This window comes from Coffea arabica, chromosome 4e (assembly GCF_036785885.1).
Source record: "Coffea arabica cultivar ET-39 chromosome 4e, Coffea Arabica ET-39 HiFi, whole genome shotgun sequence".
Classification (NCBI taxonomy): domain Eukaryota; kingdom Viridiplantae; phylum Streptophyta; class Magnoliopsida; order Gentianales; family Rubiaceae; genus Coffea; species Coffea arabica.
Window position 1 is genome coordinate 14,123,664 of NC_092317.1, and position 13,774 is coordinate 14,137,437.

At 33.7% G+C, this 13,774-nt stretch overlaps 2 protein-coding genes across 2 annotated transcripts; both read left to right on the forward strand.

Annotated features, from left to right (window-relative positions):
* The first annotated feature begins 1,711 nt into the window (after nt 1-1,711).
* On the forward strand, nt 1,712-3,264 carry LOC113740827 (UDP-glycosyltransferase 90A1-like). Its single transcript, XM_027268346.2, has one exon. The coding sequence runs from the start codon at nt 1,712-1,714 to the stop codon at nt 3,113-3,115; it is 1,404 nt and encodes a 467-aa protein (XP_027124147.1). The 3' UTR covers nt 3,116-3,264.
* A 5,257-nt stretch (nt 3,265-8,521) lies between these two features.
* LOC113740828 (protein FAR1-RELATED SEQUENCE 5-like) lies at nt 8,522-10,260 on the forward strand. Its single transcript, XM_027268347.1, has 4 exons — nt 8,522-8,717; nt 8,808-9,083; nt 9,386-9,731; nt 9,816-10,260. Exons 1-4 carry the CDS (start codon nt 8,522-8,524, stop codon nt 10,258-10,260), a joined length of 1,263 nt encoding a protein of 420 aa, XP_027124148.1.
* Nucleotides 10,261-13,774: the final 3,514 nt, after the last annotated feature.

The following is a 13,774-nucleotide window of genomic DNA, read 5'->3' on the forward strand; positions in this document are numbered from 1 at the left end:
AATAATATTCATCTGCACAATTGTTTCTGGCTGACTTACGATGTATCAGTTGTGGATGTTCCTTTGCTTGGCATCAATTTATAAGTTTTTTATGCCGGCTTTCGTCTATGTAGTAGGGACCCATGAAGGTATAGTAGGTCTGTTGTCTTTATGCCGTTTTTTGTCTACAATTTATATGAAGTTACTACAGTGTCTTTAATGCAGATTCGTTTCACCAATTTTTTAGATTATTCTTTCCGTTAGGCCCAGCTGGAAATTTTGCTTTGTACTTCCAAGGATTTGATTGTCTCTCTGTATGTCTCATATTTAATCATATATTCCATGTTAGTGAATACTTAATTTAGGGGAACATAACAATGTGATTAGCTTTGCAAGTGTAAGTGATGGCCGTGTTACTGAAACAACCGTTGCTGGTGTTAGATGCAATAACTACAGTGGCTGTCAAATTCCATGTCAAGGTGGCATCTTATGTTGGTGTCAAATTCCATGTCAAGGTGGCAACAATGTTCAGGATCTTTAAAGAGATAATTTTTTCATTTCAAGTTGGAACTTCAATAACCATTATTCTAGTTATCTATTTTTGATAGTTATGGGAAAAGGTTACAAGAATTTACTTTATTCTATACGGGTGGTGCAAAACGCAAAAGCATAGCAGATCACAAATGTTTAATAATATTTCTGGCTTGACACTAATTTGATTTCCACTTTCTTCATCTGATCTCCCAGATTTACTGACAGCTTGAGCAACGCTATCAGGTGGGCATGAGGATGTTATGACATCAATCAAATGACCCAAGTGCTTCTCATAGAAGATGTCGATGATAGACTCTCTCTGCAACATCATAAAAAATGCTCAAACAGGATAAACAATTCAAAGACAACGCAATCAAATCACAGCACCTTCTACTTCCCCCGGTTTAGCAGCGATCACAAAAACCACTGTATGTGAAAAGGAAATATATAATTCCATAAAACGAAAAAATAAAAAAATAAAAAAACTGGCTAAGCATATAATCTTCTAGGCATTGACATCTGAAACAACAATCATCGTGAACCAAATTGCAGCACATATATTTGTTTACCACCGCAATCCGTATGCCTTATAAAATGTGTGTATGTGGGTGGGGTGGTGTTTTTTTTCTCTGGGAAAGGGGGGGTGGTAAGAAAAGAAAACAGCTATTACATCTTAAAATAACAGAGGTCTCCATGATGTTTAAAGGTTTTCAATTTTTATCCATCACATGGTTTTTCATTCAATTAGCAACTTTGTCAACCAAGCCAATGAAATGTCAGTTTTCTATCTGAAAATGTTAAAACACAATTTGTTTTCCTTCAAAGAAAGCGAGAAGGACAATTCGTTTTCCTTCACCAATTTTTTAGATTATTCTTTCCGTTAGGCCCAGCTGCAAATTTTGCTTTGTACTTCTAGCTGTTTGATTGTCTCTCTGTATGTCTCAAATTTTGCTATGTCTTTCCGTTAGGCTAGTGGTTTGCTTTGGAGGAATTCACGGTGAATGGTTACAATTTGACAGGGCTGTTGCTTGGTGCTTGAGCCAAACAGACATTTATTTTTATGTGCCACGTCAGCCATAAGAATAAGTGGAACTACGTAGTTTTGTGTTGGACATGAAATTGGACACAGAAAATTGGACAGAGGATCCCGTCTGGAATTCAACCGAGAAAGAAGTTAGCAACGGTTGCAAAAAAAAAAATGGTTGCAATTTCTTCCCCTCATTTTGTAATTTTCCCGTTCATGGCTCAAGGCCACACCATTCCCCTTCTCTACCTTGCTCGCATCCTCCGGCAGCACGATGTCCCTGTCACGGTATTCACAACCCCAGCAAACTCTCCATCAGTCCGTGCTACTCTCCATGATGCTGGCATCTCAATAATTGAACTACCTTTCCCAGCAGATATTGTTGGCATCCCTCAAGGGGTTGAAAATACTGATAAACTTCCCTCCATGTCATTAATTTTTCAATTTGCAAACGCCACAAAGCTGATGCAGCCACAATTTGAAAAGGCACTTCAGGATATCAAACCAGTTGGCTGCATAATTTCTGATGCATTTCTTGGATGGACTCAAGATATTGCTGCAAAGCTAGGAATTCCAAGAATTGGTTTCTATGGTATGAGCATCTTTGCTACTACCTTGTATTTCATTCTTGGTCAAGAAAGGCCACATGCACTGACTACATCACCTGATGAGCCCTTTTCTATCCCAAACTTTCCTAAACTCAGCTTAACAAGAAATGATTTCGATCCACCATTCAATGAACTTGATCCAAAGGGTCCTTGGGTTGACTTCATGATGGAGCAGAACATTGCTATGGCAAAAAGCTACAGTGTGATTATCAACAGCTACTACGAGCTTGAACCTTCTTATATTGAGTACTGGAACAGATGCATCGGGCCTAAAGCCTGGTGTCTTGGCCCTTTCGCCGCCGCCAAGCCACAAGTATTATTAGCTAATGAATCTGCAAAGCCAAACTGGATGCTCTGGCTTGACAAGAAGTTGCAGAATGGAGACTCGGTATTGTACGTGGCATTTGGAACTCAGGCCGAAGTATCACAGGAGCAACTGCTTGAAATTGCAGATGGTCTAGAAAAATCCAAGGCGAATTTCCTGTGGGTGATAAGATCAAAAAGGTTGGAAATCTCGGAAGGGTATGAAGAAAAGGTGAAGGATAGAGGGATGATAGTGAAAGAGTGGGTTGATCAAATGGAGATACTTAGGCACAAGAGTGTAAAAGGGTTCTTGAGTCATTGTGGATGGAACTCGGTTACAGAAGCCATATGTAATGGAGTGCCCATCTTGGCAATGCCATTCATGGCTGAGCAACATCTGAATGCACGACTTGTCTCGGAAGAAGTTGGTGTAGGACTGAGAATTATGCCCAGCAATGGATCAGTGAGGGGCTTTGTGAAGGCAGAGGAAGTGGAGAAAAGAGTGAAAGAGCTGATGGAAGGAACAAAAGGGGAGGGGGTAAGGAAGAAGATGAAGGAGGTTGGAGAAGCGGCTTGTGGTGCAATCAGAGAAGGTGGTTCCTCATGGGAAACTTTAGAGCAAGTCATCGCTGATGTGAGTAATTATCACAAGATTAGCTTCTTTTAGCCCATTGTCGCCATAGTTAATGCCTTTTAATGGCAATAAGTCAAATGGGAAGGATTGAAAATGGTTAATGATGTGGTTGCGTGTATTTCATTGATGTATCTGTAATGGATAAATAATGTATAATTATATTTATTATAGTATTATAAACAGAGTACGTAGATAATCTTGTTCATGTACATCAATTCTCATGCCAAGACAAAAATAATATTGTATACGAAGTCTTATGAAGTTTACAAGCACCATACGCAATGGGAAGAAATTGGTTTGGATATGCAACTTTTACTGTAATTTTTGGTAGTTTTGGATAGATTTTGATTCTGAAATAATCCAGTGGTTACAGCTAGAATTATTGTCCATTTTAGTTTTTCACTAGTTCAACTTTCTTGTTGAATTTCGTCCCAAAAAAAAAACTTTCTTTTTGAATTTTTGTAAATTTGGTTGGTATTTTTCATTTTATGATGCGGAAGAATAATAAAACAAGAAACGATACACAATCAACTTATAAAAAAAATTGAATTAATCTTCTATATACTGACAGTGTATACACTTTTACTATTAAATATATGACACATAATTTAAATTTGAATTTGAAATTTAAATTCTGTATATGTGTCATGCATCTAACCGTGATAATGTATATACTGGCAGTCTATATAAAAAATTGATTCAAAGAATCTATAAAATTCTTGAACACACTCATAAACAATTGGTGCAAATAAACTAAAGTTGAATAATTTTCAAATGATTGAAAAAGGATGTAGCACAACAGCCTTAACTAAGACCAACTCATAGCAGCAAATAGGGTAGTAGAAACGTATAACAAAAAGGAAACAATCAAATAGGAAAATTACTGAGTTAACACTTAACAATGATAACGGACAAGGATGGTCATCAGAAGGACCGTCCTTGAATGCTTCCCTCACAAGCCCTTATAAAACGCTCTCATGCATCCACGTTGACATGAATAAAAACGCTTCCGTTTTACTAGCAAGCATGAAAAAACTTTAAAAAAGGATCCGTTTGGATTCCTTGTTTTTGTTTCTGTTTTTAAAAAACTGTTTTTCACATTCCAAATGCTATAGTAAATGTGTATTTCAAAAACAATATCAAAAACACCATATCCAAACATTATATCAAAAACAACTCCAAATATACATATTTCAATATATAATATATTATATTAATATATAATATATGTATAATATTAATGTATATAATATTTATATAATATATTGAAATATATTATATAAATATTATATACATTAATATTATACATAATATTGTATATTATACATAATATAATATAATATACACAATATGTAATATTGTATACATAAATGTATAAATATTTATACATAATATATTATGTACATTATATTATAATATATACATTATTAATGTACTTTCATTATTATATACATTATTGTGTATAATAATGTATAATAATGTTATGTATAATATATAACATACATAATATTAATTTTGTATAAATGTATATTATGTATAATATATTATATTATGTATATTATACTATATATATACAATATTATGTATATTATACAAATTGAAAATTTTATATTATATATTCATATATTATATATTATATAATTATTTATATAATGAAATATACAATAAATATTACAAATTGAAATATTATATAAACACCATATTTATAATATTTATAATATTTATAATTAATATTAATGTATATTATATATATTAAATATTTATTTATTCATATTATAAATATTTTATTTTATTTAAAATATATTTTTATATATTTATATATATTATATTATATAAATTATATATAATATAATATATAATATATATTATACATTTATATAAATGTACATTTATACATAATATATATATTTATGTATATTTATAATATACATTTATATTATGTATTATATAATATTATACATTTATACATTTATATTAATATACATAATATTAATTTTACATTTATACATAATTTTAATACATTTATACATTTATATTAAATATATTAATACATTTATACATAATATTAATATATATTTATAATATATTAATTTATACATTTATATAATATTCATTTATAATTTATATAATATAATACATTTATATATTTATATAAATATATAAATATATTTATTTATAAATATTTATAAATATATTATAAATGCATAAATGTATATAAATATAAAAATATAAAAATTATAAATTATAAAAATACTCAAAAATATGTTTTAAAAATACCTCTAAAAATAATCCAAAAAATATCTACAGTAAAAGTTTTTCATATAATTTTTGAAAAACAACTCAAAAAACAACTAATCCAAACGGACTTGTATTTAAAAAATGAAATGCTACAGTGTTGTTTTTGAAAAACAACCCCAAAAACAGCTAATCCAAACGAACCCAAGTCTTAGCCTAATAGATTTTGCTACCGTCAATTGCTGCCTGATGCAAATCCAACTAGGGATCCGACCTGAAATATCCTTGGATCCAGCATCTGATAGAGGTAAAAACCTCGAAAATTCCATCCGACTTGTGATTCGGAGCTGGCTTTCTTTGGCCCTGGCGCATGTTGTTGGGTTAGCATACGTGTGATTTCATTTTTCTGGGCCTTCCTTCCTTTGGTGTGTTACTCGTTCACACAAATACAGCTTGGAAACAGTAATGAAAAGTAAAAATATTAAATAAAACTATGTTGACCATCTAGCCGAGGAACTCTTAGTATAATGCTCAAAGTTGATTGTTTAGAATTTAGAGGACTTAAGTTGAATTTCCCCTTCCTCTTCCTTGGTTCTTAACTGAGGTTTGTGATTAGGGCTCAAATCCGAGGCTTCTAATTTCACTTCAAGCTCCTCTACTTTAAAAGAATTTGTTTTCAAATTCCACGAAGAATCTCAATACAAGAACAGCAAGCAGATATGGCAATGACCTTTCCATGAATTTTGTAAGGTACCATGTTGTGTTACGAGAATTGCTTCTCTTAGAAGCATGAATCGTCATATACGAATTTTTGTCAAGATCTGAAAACCAATAATTTCTTGATTCACCGTTATCAAAACAATGTTTACTCCGTCCTTAATAATGCAAATCTTAGTTTCTTTAATTTTCAGATAGAGAATTTTAGCATCATAAATTTTGTTCAATACAATTTTCTCATCATGATTGATATTATCTTTGTTGGCATATGGTTATCCACCCTTGACAATAACCAACTTTCAAAAAGAATTTGCTTTGGATGATTTTTAGCTGCTTAGAGTTACATAGATTTAGATAGAGTATGGTCTTATTGTTTCTTACATATGAACTGGGACAATGATTCGGATAATGATTATGACTGTATGCATAAATTTTATGCGTATAAACTATACAGAAACCTAAGATATTATACGTACTGTATAATTGGAATTATAACTGTACTATGTTTAGGTTCATCAAAATTGTTTGAACGTTGTATGATTTTATCAGAATTTGAGAGAATCTATTTAAATGTACTCTGTCATTTTTGGCTTAATCAGGAGTATGTTTGAATGTAAACATGTATCAATGATTGTGCATGCAGATCATGATGTTGGACAGACGCATGCTTGAACAAAACTTGAAATTTTAGTTTGAAAATTAGTTCTGCTTTAATGCATTTTTTGGCCAATTAATTCTGTGAATTAATGTATAAAAGTAAATCTTGTTAGAAACTAGAATTCAAGATTCTAATGATATCTTATGTGTGTCAATCGGATATCTGGATATCTAAATTTAATAGAACTTTGCAGGGCAAAAGGTCTTGAATTGTAGTGTTGAAATGGTTCTAGATTCCAACAAACATACGTACATATGCATGACATATAAAATTTCTGGGCCCACCTAGTTATTTAGTACATATGGGTTGCTTGGGATACGGGGCAAGAGCGGTCTAAACGGTCTCCTCACAATAGAAAACGTGAGACCAGAAATGATCCAAGTCAACAAGGCTTAAGCAGAGGTAAAAACGACGCCGTTCGAAATAAAAAAATGTTGACTTTCAAACAGGATCAGACGGAGCAAACGGAAGAGTTGAAATTTTGAATTAGCAGCAGAAAACAAAAGTGAGTGAAGAGTCTTGGCATGCTGATGAAGGTAGCAATTGAGAGAAAATTGGGTGGAAAGGCAGACGGTAAGGTTGAAGGAAACAGAGACGAAGCCAGATTTTGTCCATAAAACTTAATAGCAGAAGCAGTTGCGCTCTCCGAGTTCAGTGACTAGGTATGAGAGTGTTGTATCTATTTTGAATGCGCAGCTGGCAGGCAGTCGTTCAGAAACAAACAAAGGAAATTCAGCATCTCACGAAACCAGATTTTGTCCTTCAACTTAATAGCAGAAGCAGCTGCGGTCTTCGAGTTCGGTAAAACGTAAAGCATATTAGCAGACCATGGTAACGTGACTGACCCATGTCAGTAACTGTGGCCAATCATTTGTCACTCAAATGCACATTTGTTAAATGAATGATGAAATTAGAGTCAGTAAAGACATAATATGAAGATGATAGAAGAATAGTGAAGTTGTACTGTATATGTGTGTGTATCGTATCTCTGTGTGTGTGAATATTCAATTTTTCAGTGATGGACTATAATTGAATAGTAGTTATCGGAAGACCCAGGGATATGTATTCAACTAAACCATCGAACGAAATTAGAGAAAGATGAGAGAAACAAAGTCACATTTAACAAATGAATGAATGTACATCCTGTTGTAAATTAGTTACATGTTATAGCTACTGTATTACAATTGATATGAATCATTGTGCATCCAATAGTTGGTCCATACTCATCACGCAATTTTAGTTTGCCCCTCTCCTAACCATGCAGTAGGTATAAAATGGAGGTGTAGAATTGAATGAGGTCAAGCAGAGGAAAAGACCGAGCTATGTGAATAATAAATGGGTGTACCTGGTGTTGTAAGTAAATTACATGATGTAAGAAATATATTACAATGAGTAGAAAATGCTTGTTTGGCCCTCAAAATATAGAAATAGTAGAAAATGCGGAGTTGGTTTAGGCCTTATGTAATTAATGAATGACATGAGGTCGAGTGAGCTAAGGAACCTAGAACCTAAATATAATTATCAGAGTGGATGTACATACAATTAAAATAGACTTACATCGAGTGACCAACACATTACATCCGTATAACTTAGTGTATGTGGAGTTGTATTTGTACATAGACAATGTCGTTGTCTTAGAGTAAAAGTACAGTGATGTGAATCATTAATCATATTGATAAGCCTAATAATAGAATTTGTTATGCGAGTACTGTGTGATTCATAACACATTATGAATGGTAATATATATGTATGCTGTCGTTTATGTAAATATTATTCATGAAGTGTTGCAAATTAGGGTATTTGATGCATAATTGGTAGAAGCAGAAGTAATGGATTGTAGCAAATTGACGGAAGATGGGATCTCTGAATTAGGAATGGAGTTCAGCATTGAAGATGATGCGTACAAGTTTTACAACAAATATGCCTTTAAAATGGGTTTTAGTGTACGCAAAAATTATCTAAATAAAGACAAAGACGGCGTGACCACGTCTAGGAGATATAGTTGCTGCAAGGAATGTGTGAAGCGTAAGTACTAAGGTGATGTGATGCCAAAGAGGACATGAGCGCCGACGAATACAGGGTGTGGAGTTAAAATGGTTATCATGTTGCTTAAAGGGACAATGAAGTACCGTCAGCATAACCTTGTTTTAGACTATAACCATGTGTTGCATATTGTTCAATGTTCGCACATGATGCCATTACAAAGAAAAGTGAGTGAGGTACAAGGATTCCAAGTTGAAATAAGCGAGGATGCTAGACTTTCATTGAAACAGAACCATGAGCTTATGGGAAAGGAGGCAGGTGGGATGGGTAATGTCGGATATGCTCGGGATGATCTTAAACGATATCTTCGAACGAGACGGGAAAGGAACTTGAAATATGGAGAAACAGGTAGCATGCTGAATTATTTTCAAGAGCAAACACTCGAGAATCCATCATTTTTTCATGCCGTATAGTTGGACTGTGAAGAACAGATAACGAATATCTTTTGGGCTGATGAAGGAATGTTAATTGACTACAACTTTTTTGGAGACGTAATCACATTCGACACAATCTACAAAATAAATAAAGAATACCGGCCACTTGAGTATTTGTGGGTTTTAACCAACTTAGACAAATTGTGATATTTGGTGCTGCCCTTATGTATAATGAGACCATATATTCTTTCAAATAGATGTTTGGTACGTTTCTAGAAGTAATGTGTGGAAAGCGTCCAAATACCATACTAACCGATCAAGATCACGCCATGGCAGCCGCTCTTTCACTTGTCATGCTCCAAACGTTTCACGGTCTATGTACGTTTCACATAAGGCGTAATTTTATGAAATATCTTGGCAATCACTACAAGGACAATAGTGACATTCCATACATGTTTGGTGCCTGCATGTATGAGATTGAAGAAGTGAAACAATTTAACAGAGTCTGGGAGTCGATGGTGAAGAAACACAATTTTAAAAATAATGAATGGCTTACCGGACTATATCGAATTCCTGATAAATGGGCAAGATGCATGATGAAAGAATTATGGACCGTGAGAATGTGAAGCACCCAGTTTAGCGAAAGCCTAAATGCAGCAATTAAAAATTATTTGAAACTGGATTACGACATTATGCAATTTTTTAGACATTTCAATCGGGTGGTTGATGATAAGAGACATAATAAACTCATTGCAGAATATGAAATGAGGCAAAAGTTGCCAATGGTAGGGTTGAGGCAAACACCTATATTTGTGCATGCAGCAGAGATGTATTCACAAACCGTATTTATTACTTTTCAAAATGAATATGGCGAGTCAACAACTATGATTATATTGAGACAACAGCGGATGTTTGTGGAGTTTGCGGTAATGAGATATGACGGAGGACCTGAAAGAATAGTGGTATTCAATCGGAATGATCTAAGTGTACGCTTTAGTTGCAAAAAATACGAAAATGATGAAATTTTGTGTGGGCACGCGTTGAAAGTATTTGATACCGTGGGCATAAAGACAATTTCTCCTGAATACGTTAAGAGGCGATGGACAAAAAGAGTTCGGGCAAGGGACTGTTTTGATCGGCGAGCACTGTAAATTGTGACTGATCCAAAAGTAATCATTTCAACTCGTTATCGGGAGCTCACTCCAACCATGCAACTCGAGCAGCAATGTTGGAGGACACCAGTAAAATAGTAATCACTGTCATATCCGATTTGGCAAAGAGAGTTGAGCTCTTTCTCTCAGAAAATGAAGAGCAACCTTCGCAAAATTATAAAAATCTAAATGTGAAGAAACGTGATAAAATTGAAATTGTAAATGAAATGGAAGAGGCAGTAATCGCAAGAGGTATTAAAAAATGAGCCGGTGGGAAGAGAAGCAGAGTGATGCGAAATTGGGTCGATAAATTTGATAGAGTAAAAAGAAAATCTAGATTGTCAAGAACTACATAGATTACGGTATGGATCCAATTTTTATGATGGTAAACATTTATGCGAAAATATTCTTATTATATTACCGTTAACTAAAGTTTAACTACCATTCACTATGAAATAATATTATTGTCGTGTCAATAATACAAGTCTCAGAATCGGAGCCGATATCGATTGAATTTGATGAACACATTATGGGATGCCGTTCATCTATTGATTCAGTTTCGATTAGTATAAAATGGTCGTGGCTTTCTAACAGCATAATTAGTTATATAGATGTTACATTATGTGATAATTTTGTTATGCTTGTCGTCCCTCCTGACATACCTATTTTGTTACGAGTATATTACATGGATGTTACATTATGTGATAATTTTGTTACGGCTGACATACCTATTTTGTCTGTCTTATACAATTATTTGACCTTTCAAAACTCGTAGATGTATTCAAGGAACCAGTCAGTGAATGACCCTCTAAACGCTGTTATTTCCGAAATCAAGAAAAGTGAAATGGTATGCATACATTTAGTTGAAAAAATAAAGACTTTATTGTTCGTATCGTACAACTACTTTTCTGCTGATTGTAATTGTGGGCACCTGAACGTTTCAAAGCATGTATATTATGTAGTTAAAGTATGCTCGCTTCTATGATATATTGTTTTGTATTATCCAAAGGTCTATCATTTGACTAATCAGGGGCCTCCTGCAACAGTCCCTACAAAATGGATGCACCCCAAATTGTCTATTTTTTTCAAGCATAACTCCATCAGAGATATCTTAATGGTCTGATATATCATTTTTTTTATAATGTCTAGTCTAATTTAGCTTTTGAAATGAGCAATACAGGCACTGGTAATGATTTGTTGACAGTTGAATAGTTATATTATATAATGTAGGAGTAGCGTGCTGCAATTTCAATACCCTGTGATATGATGTATATTATGTATTTTCACCATCATCGCAGGTGACAAACTTTTATCGTTACATCACATATTTATGTAGTATTGTTAATTGGATATTTGGACATTGTATATTATTAACCATATGTTTCATTAGGTGTATTAGCTGATTTGCCATCGTTATGCATTTTAGAAAAAAAATAACACTCAGGGATTGCGACTAACTGTTGACGTCACCTCTCCTTAGAGACAGGTTGATGAATGATGTGTACCTCTAATTTTTGAACAACACATTAAATGGTTGACCAAACTATCGAGTTCCGGTTATCCATTCACCAAGTTGCCCTCATTTATTGATGTTAGTATTTCTCTGTTGAAGATATTATTCAGTTTCAATTGTTTCCCTATTGTCAGTTTCTTTTAATCTACAATCTTGAAATGAATTGCTGCATGTTGACTGTAACTCACTAGGTTTTTTTTTTATTTTCATACATTAGTTGTCTTGAACGAGATTTGCGATGTTTTTTGACGAACATTTGTTATTAGACCTCCATGTCGGTCTAGTTGGGAATGCTGCATATCTACGTTACAAGCTGTTAATAAGTTGTTACAAGTTATTCATGTGTCTGTATAAGCACCTTCAATGTTTCACTCTGTTCAAACTTAGACAAGTGGGTTACAATTGTAATTATGTCCAGTGTTAGTAGTCATCAATTGTTCTGTAATGGATTATATAAAGTTGTTAATAAATTACAAAGTTGACTGAAAATTAGAGTAACATTTTAACAATACCATTGAACGTGCTTCTTTATGATTATGGTATTTTTCATAGAATACCATAACAAAAATAATGTCATTTTATATATATATACCATTGTCCAACATTCAGCTGCAATCGTTGACGTTCTTTATTGGCATGGATAGCATTTAGAATGGTTAGATATATCATATAGCAATCGTCTGTTACAAATTAGAACATTATTTTGTTTCGATGCCTTGTTGAATTATTATGTGCCATTTAGTCACCAAAAAAATTACGCTTTCACTACATATGGATTACATTTTTAGAACGAATGGTTCGCACCATTGACATGATGTATTACATGCACTTCGATAGGTATTACAAGAATCTTCCAAATTGAATTATGATCAAGTAACCACACGACAACAATAAGGTAATAGTTTCGCAGAAGAACATGATAGTACAAGGGGACAATTAATTCCGTTTGTTAAAACTAAGTTTTATAATGCAACAAATATTCGTAACGAAGTGTACAGAATGAGTTACAACTAATTAGGTATATGTTACAATATGTTACAACTAGTGATAGATCTTTAACAGGCATCATTTTTAACAAATAGGGGAAAAAATGTTAAAGTAGAGATTATAATGATTAAACTTTTTCTTGCTACCTTCACGAACATCCGACTATATCTCTCGTCATCTGTCGTATCCCACACAACACTTGGGAACGCCGTCATGCATTAAACAATCGGGTATGTACCTCTGGAAGTCATCGTCACTTGATTCAGTAAAATCAGATAGGTCCGGGTCGGATATAAGTATGGGATCTGCTAAAATATTATCGACATCAAAATCATTTTCAATAGCATATTTTTTTGCGGTCTCAACCTCGTAAAACCTGTGTAGCCTACGCTCCATTTGCATAACTTCTCGCTGTAGCCTATATAATACGCTTGCATCATTCACTTCTGGTCCTATAACAAGCTCCGCTGAGCGTGTTTTCGGGACGTGAAGGTTATGCCAGCGACAAAATACCTCTAATTCTATTCTTCGCTCACGAATAGGCTCTCACATGGGTTCATGTTCCAGAATGTAATTATCAGAGGGTAGGTGCTCGTTGACGCTATCTTTGAAAATGTGGCCAATTAGTCCCAGAGAGTTGTTGGTGTTAAGTGAGCGTTCCTGAAATCGCGTTTGGCACCATATAAAATCCTCTTATCTGGTGTTTCGTACCTCCTTAGAGCATTGGTTGGACCCGACGATACCTTCCGTCTTTTTTTCCGAACCTTTGATCATGAGCTTGTATGAGATCCTTCGAAAGTGGGTTGCATGACTATGCTAAGACCTATTGCTTTTCGGTTGGATGAAAAGAACGATGATATGCCAAAGTATTGGGAAGGAGATAATAAAGAGATATAAATTTTTTTGGCAGATGGTGGGTAGAACGTTTATATGTGTATGTATATAAACATATTTAGTTATTGTGTGATATAAATAGTATCACATTTATATTTAGTTATTGTGTGATATGAAAGC